At 39.3% G+C, this 18403-nt stretch overlaps 1 protein-coding gene across 1 annotated transcript in view; it reads right to left on the reverse strand.

Moving 5' to 3' along the window:
• LOC140243032 (syntaxin-binding protein 5-like) overlaps positions 1-18403 on the reverse strand; it is a 176284-nt gene that overhangs the window by 19177 nt on the left and 138704 nt on the right. The window contains exons 12-17 of the mRNA XM_072322772.1: positions 11686-11753; positions 11115-11155; positions 10384-10589; positions 9022-9461; positions 8338-8572; positions 7285-7588 (exon numbers count right to left, since the gene is read on the reverse strand). Coding sequence (XP_072178873.1) covers positions 7285-7588; positions 8338-8572; positions 9022-9461; positions 10384-10589; positions 11115-11155; positions 11686-11753 — 1294 coding nt within the window. The remainder of the gene's footprint in view (positions 1-7284; positions 7589-8337; positions 8573-9021; positions 9462-10383; positions 10590-11114; positions 11156-11685; positions 11754-18403) is intronic.

Below are 18403 nucleotides of genomic sequence, written 5' to 3' on the forward strand. Positions count from 1 at the left end.
ACTTCCATACCCGCACCCAAGCATCCCATGATAGTGCAATATCCGCTTCTTGTTTTCTTTTTGGTGTATAACAACATTTTATCCATTTATGTATTAGTTGCAAGCAACAGAGTGTTGGTGAACGTTTGTAGAGTAAAAACGCTGGCAAGCAACAGAATGTATGAAGACGGATTAATTGTACAGCAGTGAGTTAATACCTTGTTATTCAAACCCAAAACAACAGCGACCACACACACACACGCACACAAACATATATTTCTTGCTCATAGTAGTCAAGGTGAGAAGTATGTTTTGTGTTTGGCAGAAGGGGGTTAGCTTCGAATGGTTCTTGCAACAACCTTCTGCCAATCACACAGCACTACATGAAGTGTTACGGAGACATTTCTCTTTCAATGTGGCGAATGATGTATATGGATGCAAATCTGTCGTCTATTTTGTCAGTTTTCTGTAGACCTTTTTTTTTTTTCAAACTAAAAACATACCATGCTCTGCTTTGTACAAGACTATTAGTGAAGCATTTTCACAATGGAACATATTTGGCTCATTTCCAAAATCTGCAAATCTCATTACTACAGTATGTACCGTTAATCATGAATCATTTCAAAAGCCATGTTAGTATTCATTTTTCCCCCTTGCAAGCTGAGATGATTAACGCTGCAAAGAGATTTTGCTGAGATTTTAGTGGCTACGCATATTATGGCAGATAACAGTTGAATAATTAGTGCACAGCCTTAATATCAAGAACTTTGCCTTCAATAATCCATGTACAATGTATGTTAGAATGTTTATCAGTGATGTGTGTCATTCAAATCGAGACGTGCCATTCATATAATCATGAATGATTGGGCATAATACAAACATTATGCTTGAAATGGTAGTATAAGATGTCATGTGTAAGATAATTGATGGGATACAATATGATGAGTGTGGCTATTTTTCCCCTTTCTTAAGCAAGGTGACAATAACCAGATGAATTTCTGCACAAGGTACCCAAATTGACACCCCCCAAAAAAAAAAAAAAAAAGATAGATAATGATTGTCATACACTGGACATAAGTTTGGTTATGAATAATTCTGAATGTCTAGTACAGCAAAAGTTCAAATAAACATGGACTGTATATGAGATGAAAGCACTGAGTAAAAGTGATTAGAGAAAACTGAAACTGCAAAGGAAAAAAAAACGTTTGGGAATGGTCAATCATCATCGCGTCATTAGGTGATCAAGCAACATGGTCAAATGTCAATCTGTCATACAACATGTGGACACTTGAGTGATAAGATAACAAGATATGATCGAGGTGAGATACAAGGCAGATCCAAATTCCCAGTCAGATTTTCCTACTGATCTTCAGAAATACCTCCCGTCAGTCATCTCGATCCCATTGCCTTTTTGATTTGCAAAGGCGGAAATTTAAAAATGCCTGCGAGGTGAAAGATCGCATAACCTTTACCTCTCATGGATGCATTCACTGGAAAACACAAATTCCACCTCCAATATCATATCATAATCATTCTTTTCACTCAAAGTGGCCAAATATGCACATTCATCATTTTTAGAAAAATACATAACCATAAATCTCAATACAAAATATCAGGTAATGTGTTTATCTTTCTTTTTTTTTTCTTTTTTTTTCAAAATTACTACTCATCATTCCAAAGCAGCTATAGGTTAATAGGGAATACCAAAAATAAGAGATGAATGATGTCGAAATGTACTACCAAGAGATCTTATTAGCATTATCTCTCATACACAGGGTCAACTCGGGTCATACATGTGGGCAATAATCGACTGCCTCTGGAACATCATGATTTGCGTCAGTTTAACTTCACCCCCACGATAGATTACGAGTGAACTGTCGTGCGCATCATACAGAGACCGACTGTGTAGTGTCATTGTTTGGCTGACACTAGCAATCTTGCAAATAAATGTGTTCTCTATAAACAGCAGCACAAATGTGCAATAAAAAAACCTGAAAACTGCAATGTTCTTTGATGACATTATAATGAATGTTCTTGTAGTGTTCAATTTGTAAAATGGTATATTCTGCGAAAACAGGGTATTTTTTTTCGCACACACTTTTTGCACCTGTGATGACACTGATCTCTCTCTTTTTTTAATCTTCTTCAACATTTGCACATGACCCAGAAAATGTGGATAATATGAGAGATAATGCCAAAATACTTGTTATAACTGAATATGTTTGTTCTAAACAAAATCAAGGAAATGACAATCCAAACATTTGTATTACATGTACAAAACGTATCAACATCTGCATGAAACAAACTGGATAAGAAATCAAGACATGAAAGACTAAATGAAAACAGAAAAATCAAAGAATCTCTTTCAAAATCAGATGTGAAAACAGAGTTATGACAGACTTTAATAAGATGGAAAAAAATAAGAGAGTTCATCCAAAAAGCAGTGCAGTGCAAAGCATACATACATACATCACGTAACAAGGAATCGCAGGTCAACGGGGACGGAGGTCAGAGGTCAGGTAAGAGGAGGATTCAGGTCAGTGTTCCTCCCACAATGCACGGGAGGGCTTTCATGCTTAGGCTCCTTCCCCAGGCTTTCAAGTAAAAAAAGGTTAGTCAATATGCACAGCAGCAGCTTTTCCTTTTCGCTTTTCTCCCCACTTTGGTTTTACCCTTTCGGCTTCGGCTCCGACGCCGACGGAGTCTCATGAGGGAGATTATCCTACGAACAAGAAAAACCCTCCAAAGGAAGAACTCTGTGAAAAGATTCAATTGTGATTTCTTTTCGATAGTTGTCAAGAAGGACTGGCTACTTCTTTCAAGCTACAGGTCCAGATGAGAGGACAGAATATGATGGTGATGATTGTCGATTTTTGGTCTCTTATGAACTGAATATGACGCAAGCGCTGGTACAAGTCACTAGCAGCCAATATGATTATATTTTTTTTTAAATCAGAGAGGTTAGGTCAAAGATGACGGATAGCTATACATATGGAACACTGATCAGTCACGGAAATACAACTTCAAGCAGCTAGCTAGATGCTGAAGACGAAAATGCTTTGAATATGGAATATGGTTTAAAAAGTTCGGAAGCATGGTATTCTCAACTGTACTGGCTTTTTTGCTGAATCTCCCAAAGATGATCAACAATTCCCCCACAAAAATTAACTGTTAATTCTTGTACATGATTCTAAGACAGGAAACTAACAAGAAAATGGAAAAAAGAATCCCACGACCATATTTGTATAGTATTCTGTCAAAATAAGGTCCAACTGCTCTTGAATTTTTTTTTTTCTACAATACAGCTAAAACTGATGACACAACATGAAATCAAGGGTGTAGGACTAAGGTATTCAACCATTACTGAATACCATGACTTTTCTTTCTTTTGTGCTCTTTTATCACTAACATATTGCTTGACAATCGCTGTAAACTAAAAAAAATTGAAAACACATTCAAATTCAGACATACAACCTGTAGTGTGAAGAGGCTGTGAGACAGGTCATGCCACACCTACAACTTCGTATTAAAAATTTACCATCACCAGAAAACCAATTCAATTTTAGTGATATAGCGTTAACTGTCCTTAATAGAATAATTAAAAATTTCCAGATGAAGATAAATAGTAAGCTTGTAACAATTCACTATAGGACATCTCTTTTTTTTTCTCTCTTCTTGTTTTAATTGTGCCTCAAACATACAACGAATTTGCCATCATTTACAAGTCTATCTCATTTTGTTGTCTGTTATTCATCTATAGTTTAAGTACTTCATATACAGTCCGGTTTTAGTCCGTTGAAATCTGACAACTCGAATAGTACTCACTTGAAAACAAAGATGAATTGTTACAAAATGGATAGTAAAGATATATAATATGCTAAAGACAAGTTTACATACGGATATAGAGATGAGACATAAGAAATGCATATATGAATAAATATATACTTGTATATACATTGTTGGTACATGCAGATGAAAGGAATTATATTATTTTATTTTCACTAAGAAGCAGACATGCTTCATGAAAGTTATGGGTGGCAATGATTCCAGCCCAGAAATGAATGGATTGACGTGTAAGTGAAGCTAAAAGGTTAGTATGCGAGGTCATTCAAGTGAGCAGCAGATGAAGGGTTAATACGGAGAGAGATGTTGCTATATGATCCACTTGGCAAAGTAAGAAGGACTTGAAGAAGACTAGCACATGGGAGAGCAGTTTGACATTTTGCTCTATGATCACTTGGCAAAGTAAAGAGGACTTGAAGAAGACTAGCACATGGGAGAGTAGTTTGACATGTTGCTCTATGATCCACTTGGCAAAGTAAAAAGGACTTGAAGAAGACTAGCACATGGGAGAGTACATGTAGTTTGACATGTTGCTCTATGATCCACTTGGCAAAGTAAAGAGGACTTGAAGAAGACTAGCACATGAGAGAGTACATGTAGTTTGACATGTTGCTCTATAATCCATTTGGCAAAGTAAAAAGGACTTGAAGAAGACTAGCACATGGGAGAGTACATGTAGTTTGACATGTTGCTCTATGATCCACTTGGCAAAGTAAAAAGGACTTGAAGAAGACTAGCACATGGGAGAGTAGTTTGACATGTTGCTCTATGATCCACTTGGCAAAGTAAAAAGGACTTGAAGAAGACTAGCACATGGGAGAGTAGTTTGACATTTTGCTCTAAGATTCACTTGGCAAAGTAAGAAGGACTTGAAGGAGACTAGCACATGGGAGAGTAGTTTGACATTTACCATTAGAGCCGAGGCTAAATCTAATGCGACGAAGTCGGGGATGATTTTAGAAGTACATGAATGTAATACTGAGCACAAAGGCAGTTAGAACTGAAATGATCGCTGTGATGGGTAGCTACGGTAATATGGATAGTTGAACGTGATAGCAAAGACAGCATAAAGATACAGCTACCAAAAGAAACAAGACATATGTGAGAGATATGATGATGAAAGAAATAAAAAAGAATACACAGAGATTCTGATTCTGAGTGGGATGTGAGCTCTAGGGTAAATAAGCATGAAAGAAACTCAGGAAATAATAGCACTACTGAAAAATAGTCATGTTGGTTGTAAAGGGGGACTAACAAAAACAATTACAAAAATCCTCAGAGGAGCAACCCCCCCCCCAAAAAAAAAAAAAAAACCAACAACAAACCAACAACAAACAGGATTACAAATAAAACTACATTTCAAAGAATGCGAAGTCTGTGCATATTCAAAATCTTGAAATCTGTGTTGCTGTTGTCTTTGATATTAAATTCAAAATGTTAAGGTCTGAGTCAAAATAGTTCCAAAGCATCTGAAAAATGTGGTAAGACTTTAGAAGACAGGTGCATCTACAATGTAGGTTGTTTTTTCCTTGTTTGTTTTTTGTTATATCTAATATAACAGATCCATTTTGGCAAATTTTTTGATCAAACTACCCAAGAAAAAACAAACAAACTAACACAATCAATAAATTGACTGGTTCCAAAGACCATTACAATTCGACATTAGAATCAATTCCTAGGTTTTGTTTGTTTGTTTGTTTGTTGTTATTCTTTGTTGTAAGGGTTTTTATTTTTATCTTTTAATCTTAAAAAACTTCATTCAAATAGCTTGTGAATTTGCGTAATTGAACCATGTACAACAAATATCAAGAGCAATTTATTTCAGAATTAACTTTTTGTTGGCAAAAAAAGAAGAAAAAAATATCAGTGGGATTTTGAAGAAAACTAAGTTTGAAAATGAGATAGCAGTAAAGCAAACATCTACGAATGTGTACTTCCAGGAGTAGCAAATATTGAAATGATTTTAAAAAAAAAAAAATGGGGAAAAAAATGAGATGAGTTTCTGCAGGGGAGCTGCTGCTACTTTAAACATGACGATTTCCCATGTGGAATATCTGTGCAAAAGTCTTACTCTTCAATTAATTTGGGTTTAAAAAGAAAAAGAGGGGAATGGAGATGACAGTAAGAGCTTTCTAACAAGAATATTTCAATGGTACAGATAGTCTACCTTATGAAAATAAAAAGAATAATGCAATACGTTCAGGAAATGCTGAAAAAATTGTTACTGACTTCCTTGAAGCAATTATTCACAATTTATTCAAAGGGACTGATCTAATTAAGCATCTATCGCACAGCACTATAAATTTGCGTTAAATGATTTTGTAAAATGACTCTATCATCAGTTGAATATCAGGTTAGTGTATGTTTTATTTGATTTCCATCACATCAAGTTTCATTTGAAAAGTAAAATACTTCTAAATTTGTTTCACTTTGTTTTTCTAGTCGAAGGAAAGCTCAATTTCTGCAGTACATCACCAAAATTAAAATTCTCTATGAAAAAAAAAACAACCTCTGAAGTTACTTTTTGTATACCTTAGTTTTCAATTTTTTTTTTTTTTTTTTTTTTTTTTACAATAGACTATATGCAATGAAAGGTAGCAAACACTATGTAACCCTTTTTATTCCATACTTGCTACATTGTATTTTCAAAATGTGTTTTCAGCCAATTTGTTTCACAACTTACTACAACACCACTAGTTTGAAAAACTGAATCACTTTTTGTTCACTGGATATTTTGCTATTTTGGGATTATGTACAAATCTAACAGGTCGCACAGAACAAGGTCATCTTCATTGCCCTTTCCCGTGTAATATGGGACTGATGCAGAATGAAGGCTTTGAATTGAGCAGATGAAATTGATGGGATTGTAGGAAAAAGAAGAAGAATGATTCTTTCACCCCCCTCCCCCCCCAAAAAAAAAAAAATAATAATAATCTAAATGACAGACTGAGTTTCAGAGTTCTCTCTCATAACTTTATGGCATATATTTTTTTTTTGCCTAAAGAGGAATAGTGGATTGCGAATCAAGTTCCCTTAGTGAAGTGTTGAAAGGAAAAATTAAGTAGAACAAATGTTAAGTTGTTTGCCAATTAAGTAACCTATCTATAATCAAATTGATTCAGTTAATTTTTGTGCATATGCAATTTAACCGGAAGATCACTGCAATGGATTTTTAAAATGTATTTGTTTCCTTACTAAAGTTGTATATCTACCTTGGTTTGAGGGATGTTCTAACTACTTTTGCTTCTGTTGAAGCAGAAAAATACTAGGTTGATGTGTTGTGTGCTTTTGGAATCTAGCCTTCTCGAATCTAATCCTTGAGGTCAGCTCTTACTAGGGAAATGCGTTACTGAGAGAGAAAGAAAACAATGTATTATACTAAACAAAAATGAGAGCAGCAACGTATAATTAAAAGGGATAGGTTAGACGCTTTAGTGTGTGTGTTAGGAGGGCACTACTAACTCAGCAATCCACCCATGCAGCCTAGGGTAACGTCCGAGCTACCTCCAGAACTTCCTCCTCCGATTCCTCCTCCAACTCCTCCTCCTCCTCCTCCCATCCCTCCTCCGCTGTCCCCGTTCGGCCCGCTGGCCCCGGTGTCCGAGGCTGTGGACTGGGTCTTTGGCATCATTTTGCGGCAGCCCTGCGACTTACTGCGCCTCAGCTGGGAGGGGTCGTGGTTGTTGCGTGGCTTCACGCCGCCACCGCCGGCACTGCCGCCCCGCATGGCGCTGTTTCCCGTCGGACTGATGCAGACGCCATTTTGCTGCAATGACACACACATAACAGCAAAAGGTTAATGAGAAAGGGAACATCTCAGAATTAATTGCACCAAAATATAGAATAAGACAAAGAATGCTCCCTTTTCTTGCATAACAATTTTGGAATTGTACGCACTATTGCCTCTTTAGATTCTCTTTCCCTGTATGTTATCCAAATAATTGCTTGTCATTTTTAACTCAATTCATTTTATCTAGGGATGTATTTATGCTAAACATTTCGGGTCAAAATCAGTCATTTGAAACATATTAAGTTTAAAGCATGGTTGCATCTGGACTCATTTTGATATAAATGACATTTCAAAATGCTGATTCAAAATGCACAAAGAGATTGCATTTACAATTGGCGATTCTCAATAAAACATGTTTAATGGGGAAGCACAAGCACAAATTATGTTTTAATACAATTGGCAATTCTCTCTAAATGCACTTAATGGGAAGCATAAACACAAAATCACATATAAAGATGTTTTTCTGATGTCAAATCAATGCCGTGCCCATTCACTTGTATGCTGAACAGCTCGCTACAATAGAGATTTATAATTTTTTTTTCACCAATTCGCAATGCATGTTCGTAAAATCGGCTCTTTCTCAAGCTCAAAAGAACTGAACATAAACAATATCTATCTCTGCCATGACCAATAATTTTAAACAATGTATGAAAATTGAGCATTTCCATATACACACACACATGTGCACACACATAAAAGATACAGAGCGGAAATTTGAAACCGACCGACTCTCCGGCAATGTTGGCACCCACAGGAGACCGGCACCGCTCCTGATCCGACATGTACTGCTCCACGATGTCCCCGAGGCCCTGGGGCTGCGACTTGTTCTTCTTGGGCGACCGCGGGGTGCGCTGGTAAGGGTCCGCTGATCCGTACAGGTCCGGCGTGCCCATGTTCAGCAGGCACGTGCGCTGTAGGTAGTCGACAATTGCCAGCCCGTTGGTGGTGCCAAACGCCAGGCTGCGGGAATGTGTACATGAGGAAGGAACAATAGAAATATTTAGTAAGAAGAGGCATTTCCATTCAAAACTTATTTCCTTGTTTGTAGCCGCACAGAGCAAAGCCATGACCAATGATGGCAAATGCCCATCAGTGCAACTTAAACTCTCATGGTATGGTACTGTCAAATGCTTGGCCCATGGAAGAAAAAGAGGTGCATGAATGAGACATCATTTCTGAAATGAAGATGGTGGAACAATTTCCATGTGCAACTCTCGATCTCGTTTCTGTTTTTTGTTTTTTCCTTTCCTTTTCAAACCCTTTCTAAACTGGCACTTGTACACGCTGTCATATGGAAAGCAAGTAGGTAACAAATTTCTTTCTTGCTGCATAAGGGCCCTTCTGGTTCCAATCTCTTGTACATGTATTACCCCTGACCTCATATGATCCTGGTCCAAAGGGGTACTCACAGGCCGTAGGAGGAGCTGATTTCCACACAGGTGATGGTGGGAGGGGGCTCGCCGTCCACCCACAGCAGCTGGCAGCAGAGGTACGGCTGGAAGCCAACTCCCCGCTTGTGGGCCCCGCCCTTCACCTTCAGGTTGGGCATGTTGTCCCACATCCCGTCCCCGCAGTGGTGGTGGTGGGTGTGGTGGTGCTGGTGGTGGTGGTGGTGGTGGTGAGAGTGGCCGTGGTGGGAGTGGGGGTGGTTGCTGGGGCTCGGGACCGGGGTGGTGGAAGAGGAGCTCTGGATTGGGGTGGAGGGCAGGGTTGCCGAGGCCACGCTGGAGGCGCTGACGGTGCTGGTGTTGCGCTTCAAGGGCGGGGCCGGCTGGGGCATCGACGGCGGCATCTCTGTCTCAGGAGTCTCCGGCTCCTCAGCCTCGTACACTATTGATATGTCTAACGTCTGGTGGCATGTAACAAGACAAAATGGAGAGCATCCATTTAAGTACTATCACTGTTTAGCACTGCAGCAATCTACTGTGAATATATTACATATGAGAGTTCTCAAGCTGCCTATACATTAATGAGACCCTTATATTTTTCTAACAATTTCAACCCATACAATAAACTTTCCAAATATAACTGTGCCCCTGCTTTACACCACAGTTAAAACTTCAAGAGAAAGTTATTTAAATCAATTAATTTCCATTCAGAGGAGCTTATACATGTAAGTCTCACAGTGTGACAGATAAAGTCAAAGAATAGATAGGCACACCAAGTCTAAATACCTAAACTTTGAACCTAAAGGCGCCATACACATTAATCTACTTGATATCAGCGGCAGTGATAAAAGTGCACAGACACTTCACTGATCTGGCTGCATCTGTATCGATAAATTGTGCTTTGAGTATCGGGGTTGAAGGCTTTGTTACATTCAATCTCATCGCTCCAAATCACGTGCAACCTACACATACATGTATTATTATACCAAGAAGAGCACTATAAGAGTAAATGCAACATATCTTAATACAATCTTGCTCTGATTGATCTATTAACAGATACAAGGACATACATAGAAACAAAACACAAACAATGCTAGATTTTGTGCCAGACTATGTACACAGCGGACCTCCCAACCTTTCTCACTGAAAAATAGGGATTATTTATCTCAAAAGTAGGAAAGAAAGAGCAGTTCCCACAGGAGTGTGTAGTAAAATTATCAAGAAAAATAAACAGGAAACTCCCTATTGCAACAAGAGCTGGGAATGGTCACAATTCAGATTCTTTCCTCCAAATTCAGAATGGTTGGGAAGTCTAACACAGGTCAATAATATCATTACGCTGAGAGTGCATGCATGCGTGCATGCGTTTCGAGGCTCTCTTACCGGAAGCTCTGCGGACACCTCAATCTTGCTGAAGCGGTAGATGAGAAGGTGGCCGCTGGCCCCGGCCACGCACAGCGTCCGGCTCTCCGTGCAGAGCTTGACCAGCTGGATGGCGAAGGGGTCGTCGTCACCGTCCAGCGTCTTGGCCTGCTTGGCCTTCTCAAAGACCTTGGCCGTCTTGAGTTTGTACAGGACTTGGAGCATAACTAGGAGGCGGGCGGGACGGAAGAAAAGTGCAACTGATTAACAAATTGCCCAACATCCATGTAAATAAGCACAGATCATTTGTGTTTTTGTAGTAGCCATGATAAAAAAAAAAAAAAAGAATCATGGCCATACAAGTACATACTTGGGTTGGGTACGAACAAAAAATCTGATTACTGGACAGGCGTCACATCCACTTGCTTCTATTTTATTTCTGCATTCCTTTTTCGTACAAGAATACAACAGAAAGCTAACCGAACAAAGATCCTGAGTAATGAGTTGTTATAACTGAACAAATAAGCAATAAAAATCACAGAGCCGATAATTTTGTGATCTGCATTTTTATTTCGTCATAACTGGAATTTCCTTATAACCCTGTTCATTATAACAGGAGTGCACTGTATAGGGGTTTGATCTAATCTTTCTACATTCCTCTTCCTAATGATCTACAAACTTCTCAGCTTTCCTATATTTCTCCTACTTTCCCAGCTAGGTTATGATCTGCAAACTTCTCAGTGATACCATACCTTGCGAGGCATCCCAGAACTTGATGGATCCATCCGCATGACTAAAAGGAAACAGATAAGAGAGACCATGCTTTTAACATACTGCTGGCAAAACAGTATCAAGATCATCTTGAGCACAAGCTGATCTCATTCTGTGGCTCTCCAACAATTCATAGCAACTGTTGGCATGTGTATCCCATCCCAGCAGCAACATCATCATCACCACCACCACCACCACCACTGCTACCACCAGAGTGCAACCACTCAAGATATCCACCACTGCTGCAGCAGCCCAGCCATTCCCTCTGCCAGATGTCACAACTAATGTGGACACCATCCCTCGTAACCTGCACATCATTACCAACATCATCATCATCATCATCGTCATCACTACCACGCCCCTTCATCACGACCCATTTTGCCACCTTTGTGACCATCCTCACTCCACCTCTCCCTGCACTCTCTCCCCATCCCTCCCTCTCTTTCCCTCTACTCTCATCTCTTTTTCTCTTTGTCGCTGTCTGTTTCTCTTCTTCTCCTCCTCCTCCTCCTCTTCATCCTCCTCCTCCTCCTCCTCTCCTCCTAGACTCACCCAGTGATGATGATTTCTTGGTCACTGCTCCCACCTGATCCCCACTCGCCTCCTTTCACCGGCCAATTCTAATGCATCAAAAGAGATAAGAGGTTGGGGGAGGGGAGGGGTTGGGAAATGATGGACAAGCAGAGATGGTCGGGAGAGAAAAATCTCACAGGTTAGTCTTGAGTCCAGACTCTATTCTCATACAACACATTCTCATTGGCCCAATTCATGAAGGTGGTTTAAAGGGATGGTACAGTATTGGTGGAGTTGAGAATTGGGCTTTCAACTTTTTGCAAGATACCAAGAAAACACTTATGATATAGTACAGAACATACCATTTTAAGAGGAATTCAAAGTTTATTTGATGAAAATCGGGTTTGGAGTGACTGAAACAACGAAGAACAAAGTAAAACAAAGCGATTGTAATAAAGTGTGGGTCCCACACTTTATTAGAATAACTCTTTTTTTAGATATCTCAGCTATTTCAAAGCCAATTTTCACCAAATAAACGTTGAATTCCTCATAGAATAACATGCTCTTTCATAAGAGGTTTCTCATTATCTCACCAAAAAATGTTAGAAACCTGAAATTAGGTCTCAACCAAAACTATATGATCCCTTTAGATTTTAATAGTCTATGGACTAATATAAGCACAAACAGGCATAGTATCAATGTGTGTTTGTCACTGGACAACCATTGGTATACATAACATGTCGTGTGTACATTCATGCAGAAGAAATTTGCACAAACCATGGTCTAACTTTAAATCACCTCATGACTTTGTACCATTGTGTTGGGCTTCAAATTGCTGTTGGGAGGTAACTGTTTTATGTCAATGTATACAAAATACAAGTGTATGATTATGCTAGATTCCACAATGAAGCAAATTACTGCATATGCCATCTATCTTGTGAGGTTTTTATTTTCGAGTCAGATGCTATTTGCGAATTTAAGAACATCCCAAATTTTAAACTGTGATCTCATAATGAAAGTGACATGCACACATACATTTCTTCATTCATTACTGCACTTCACCATCGCGAAGTCCCAATTTACAAAAAACTAGACTCAGTGAAAACATGGCATTTCAGTAGTACAGTAGGTGAAATTAGTTTTTATCAACCCATGGAGGATAATAATGTGATTTTTTTTTTTCTGACTTTTTTTTTCTATTGCATGCTGGATCAGCCTTGATATATATTTGATGGGGCTAGTTATATAAAAAGTTGCAGAACTACATTACAAGCTCAGAATTGACATATAAATGTTCTTCATCAAGTAAGTCGATAAATACATGAAAACATGTACCTGAAAACAGGATGCATTTAATGTTATGATAAATTGAGTGCAATGCAGTGCTACAGTCCACATCTCCTGCTATAAAGCAACATGCATTTTTCACTGAGTTGTCTGGCTTACATGGCTGTCGAGTCCATTCATTTTGCAGAGATGCAATAATGCCTAGCAACCAACATCACAAGAGGTCTCCCCCTAGGTGGAAAGAACTAAACAGTAAACCAAATGCTTTAGGATTCAGTCATAGTTCCACGGTTTGACGCTGCCTTGAACACACAACAGCCTTGTACAGAAATCTCATAAGAATGCTGCCTCCAGTGAAAGTTTTCAAGATCACGGTATTAAGATCATACAAAAAGATAAAGCATACCAATGGAAACAAAAACCGAAGGAACGTTTAAGATTAATAAGAATAAAGTTTGTACAATTTGAAAGTCAGCAAGTCATGTTATGACTGACATCCAGTGCTGAAACTCACACCAGAAGTGTCCAACACACGATTGTCAACGATTTGTACAAAAGAACACCGTAATTCACCTTGGGGGATGTGGTAAGACATACTTGCACGTACAATGGGATGTCCTTGATACCTCTAGCCAATAAAAAAAAAAAATATCGACCAGATATGTCACTCAAGGTGAGGAGGAAGGAAAAAGATGAGTCATTTCACCACCATAGCAAAAATATCACAGTCATGCAACAGAGCTGACTAGTTTTTGACCAACTTAAGGTGACTAACTGCCATGTGGATGGTCATTACTGCTGTGATATCATTCTGATTTCTCTCGGTTTTTCACCAATCCACCATTTTTATTTAATTGCATAAATTCACGCAACATTCCATGCAAGTATTCCTCACAGCATAATTCGCCCCTGCTGTGGCTCAAAAAGACCCCTGACTTTCTAAATTGATGGGGGGGGGGGGGGGAGAGGGGGAAACCCATCCACGACATCAAGACCCTAAAAATTATCTAGGCCACCGCAAAAAACTGTGACGCGACATCTTAAGTATTATGGAATGCATGAGTCAGCCAGGGCACATACAGGTTGAACTGCTGCACAGTCAGGCATGGCCAGATACTGAACCCCCCCCCCCCATCCCCCCAGGGGAAGGGAAAAAGCTAATGACATGAGAACGCCATGATATTTTTAACATTCCCTGAATCATTGATGGCTGAAAAGTACACGCTGACACCTCGGGAGAGCTCCAACAAGGCAGATGGATGGGTGAGGGATGGAGAGAGGATGAGAGACAAAGAGCGAATGAGGAAAGGAGAAAGAGAGGAAAGAGGGACGATAGAAAGATAGAGAGAATGGCTGCATTCACATTGACAATTAGGGGGATAATGATAGCTATCCAAATATCAAGATTTTTTTTTGTTTGTTTGGTTTTTTTTTGTTTCCAGGCATGCACACAAACAAAATAGCTGGATAATGATCGCGTTACCAATCTCAAGTTGTTTTTTTTTAGCTTTCACACAAACAAAATACTGGGATAAGGATCGTGATCTAAATCTCAAGATTTTTTGCAAGCGTTCACACAAAAAAATAGCGGGATAACGATCGTGATCCAAATCTAGAGATTTTTGCAAGCATTCACACAGACAAAATAGCAAGATAATGACCATGACCCAAATCTCAATTTTTTTTTTGTGCAAGCGTTCACACTGACAGAAACATGCCGCTAATTGTCAATTGCCATAATTTGCCAACGAACTGCGCCTGGTGACCAGAGAGTATATACACGCACGCAGTGCGCTTCATTGCGCACTCTTGCCCTTATGTTTGTGCATGCCACAGTACTGTGGTGCGCGCGCTGTTGTGCTTTGAATTGAGGGGATAGAAAATTTTGAGACTGTTTGCTCCAGCGTTCACACACACGCTGGGGAGGGAATTATCACAATAATTCAGACAAAAAACCCAAGATTTCTTAGGATTGCGATTGCGATGCTGATCACGCTAATCAGTGGGATTTTTCTGTCCACACGGGCAAAACTCGAGATTTCGATCGCGATGCAAAGCTTGAGATTTGCATTCCGCTAATTTGCCTACGTGTGAATTCCACTTTAGGGGATAGAATAGGATAGACAGAAGAGAGAGAGGGATGATGGACAGAATGGGAGAATGAAAGAGGAGAGAGAGAAGAGAGAGATGAAACAGAGAGCAAAGAGCAAAGAGATGGAGAGTTAGATAAATGTAGAAAAGAGGGAGAGATAGAGAGAAAGAAAGAATGAGAGAGGAGGGGAGAGAAGAAGAGAGGGAGAGATGGAGAGAAAGATGGACAGAAGAGGGAATGTAGTGACAGATAAAAACAGAAAGTAGAGGGCAAAGAGAGAGACAGGAAATCAAGAGGTAGAGAGAAATACGGCATAAACACAGACAAGATGTACAAAGAGGAAGCGATGAAAGCTAGAAGATAGAGCTAATGGAGTGAGGAAGACAACATGTAGGTAGCATCTATTTATAGAATTCCTTTTTTTTTCAATTCTCTCTTGAGAATCGCACGAGGGTATCGACTTCCTCTTCCCTCGCAAAGAGGTGAAAGAACAGAATTCCGCTGACGCAGCCTTTCAGGAGAAGGAGAAACGAAACAATCACGTCTCTCTTTTCAGGAAAGAGTCGACTGTTTGTGATCTGATCAAATGTACCGTCATCCAAACAAAATGAAGCTCTGAGCTGACAAAACCAACTTTTTTTTTTTTTTTTTTGGGGGGGGGGGAGGGGGAGGGATGTGGTCCAGAGTAGCACAACTGCCCAAATATGTGATAATTTGTTTTTATTCTTGTTATCACTCAATTTCCTGTGATTCACTACTTCCTTAATGAGTTACTTTTGATTTGGAATGGCTCATCCTCAAGTGAACTCCTCCCCCTTTTCTTTTTCTTTTGACTACATACTGTAGATTGGGATTGGTAAAATTCTAAGCAACTGCACATGATCCACCATGACACCCCATGAAAACATCAGTCAATTATTCCACTTAAATTTTGTGGAAAAGAGCAGGCGCGGTGGAGCACCCCAATTATCTCGCAGAAATCCATCGGCAGCCGAGCCTCATTTGCATAAAGTAAACAACATGTACTCGCGTAGTTGAGAAAAAGTAAACAACTTCTCAAGCTAATAACAATTTAAGGAAACCTATTTTCGGATTAAAATAGAGTTAGTTTGAATTTGAAAACATGTCCGAATATGCACATATAACATATTAAAGGATTTGACAATGATAAAATGTGAAATTTTAGCGAAAACCTGGCGAGCAAAATTACCAAAAATATGCCTCGAAAATCATCCTAAAATTCACGACGTGGGATTACGGAACCAAAGCGCCATTCCAACAAAGTACACCGAAATTTATTTATCTGCTTGCATTTTAAATTTCATACCGTAATATTCCCGGCCATGGTTGTGTCGGAAAAAAACCAGATGGTGGTGTCAAAAATGACACGAACGCAAAGCGTACAGGTCGGTCCCATGTATATATAATCGCGTCACTGTAGCCAGGGCGGTGAGTCTCACCTCCCTGCTGTAGCGTTGCATGTCACAGCACACACAACGCATTGCTGCATGCAGCGTGCGCGGCAGCAGCTCAGCAGTCACAGCCGTGCGACACTCAGCAAATTGACTGCGTCACATGCAAACCAACAATGAGCACGAAATCCTGAATCTCTTTCCACCTCCCTGATCTCACGTACCACGCATGCCCAATATTACGGGAAAAGAAATGACGTCATTTTCAATTGTTTCGCTCACTACAATTTTCTATTCCAAACCCTGTAGAAACAAGTTGATTTCTCAAAAAGTACAGGTGGAATCAAGCGAAAACTTTCACCATATATGGATTGAGGCCTGATGAACTTATGTTGACAATTTCGCACACATTGGAGCCCGGCCATAGTCCAGTCGTAAAAAAACAGAGAGCATGTTTTGCGAGAGGTGATTTTCAAAACGCTTTAATATCTCAAGTTCTAGTGCAGCAAATTTCATAATTTCTTCATCAAAAGGAAGGTTTTTAAAAACTTAGATAGTGTGGGAAGTTTGAGTTTACTAGCGGCACGCATAGCGGCACAAGGAGAAGGTAAAGATTTGACTTTTTCATGCACACAGTTTCGGGCAGCCGTGGATGCCCGTTGGAAATTCAAATAGAACGGGGCGATAATGAGATGCAAATTTGGGTGCTCCACCGCGCCTGAGAGGTCAAAGGACATCACCAAACAATTAACATATGAGAAAAATCTACCCCCCCCCAAAAAAAAAAAAAAATCAATTACTACAAAACATGATATATTTGTGGCGTGACATTTTCGCAAATTGCCACTGGCGTTCAATGCATATAGTGTAGACGAGAACTTTCGCATGCATTTTAATTTCACAAATCTTGCTGCTCGCAAAATTCACGAAATTAAAATGTATGCAAACATTCCTTGTTTTACAAGACAGAAGACTGAGTATAAGACAGAATACTGAGTATAAAAGAGCAAATACAACAGTAATGAATGTGCAAAATCAATGACATAAATAGAAAACAATTATAAAAAGAGAGGAATATAGAGAGGAGAATTTAATGGTGAGAGAGGGAGAGAGAAAAATGGGTGGGTAACAGAGAAAGAGAGAGACAAACACACAAGGATAACAACAACAACAAAGAATTGAGGGGGTTAGCAACTTTGGGGGCAATAAACTTTTCAACAAAAAAGATCAGGAAAAATTTGGTTTCCATGCCTGAATTACAGAAAAGACACACAAACACATAAAAAAAAAAAGAAAACAGAAGAAGAAGAGGAAGAAGAAAAAGAAGAAGAAAAAAAAAGAAAAGGAAGAAGGAAAAAAAAAAAAACAGGGCTAAAAATCAGAGCAGCTGGTGCATCAATTTGCTGCCACGGCTTCATCCTGATGATTCTGACGAGCCGACGTGTCGGGCACGTCTCATTGCGAGCGTCCGTCTAGCATCGCGAGAAAACCGTCTCCGACACCTGCCGGGCAGGGTTGGCAATACGTGAAGAATTGACAGCGTGCCGCGGCCAGACAGAGGAGAATTCCCTGTCTAATAACGGACTGTCTCTTTTTTTTTTTTTTTTTTTTTTTTTTTTACTCCTCTCTCTCTCTCTCTTTCTATACATCTATCTATCCTCCTATCCATCTGTCACTCATTTTCTTAAAGGTGCACACATGTATTTATCAAAGGCATAATTTACCATTTGCAGATGAAACAAAAACCCAGCATTACTGCTTCAAAATAGTTCTAAAATGTGAGTTAGGGATAGAAACAACCAATGTAAAAATTTGAACCAGTATAATCGATGTTGAATTTTGTTAAATACCAATATACAAAATGTGAACAATAGTTATAATAAAAATGTTTCCAGACTAAACCATCTACAGTTATGGTTTAATGAGAAAAATAGTGGTATCTCCTTATATTTTAGGCTTTACTGCA

The sequence above is a fragment of the Diadema setosum genome, chromosome 19 (genome assembly GCF_964275005.1).
Source record: "Diadema setosum chromosome 19, eeDiaSeto1, whole genome shotgun sequence".
Taxonomy (NCBI): Eukaryota; Metazoa; Echinodermata; class Echinoidea; order Diadematoida; family Diadematidae; genus Diadema; species Diadema setosum.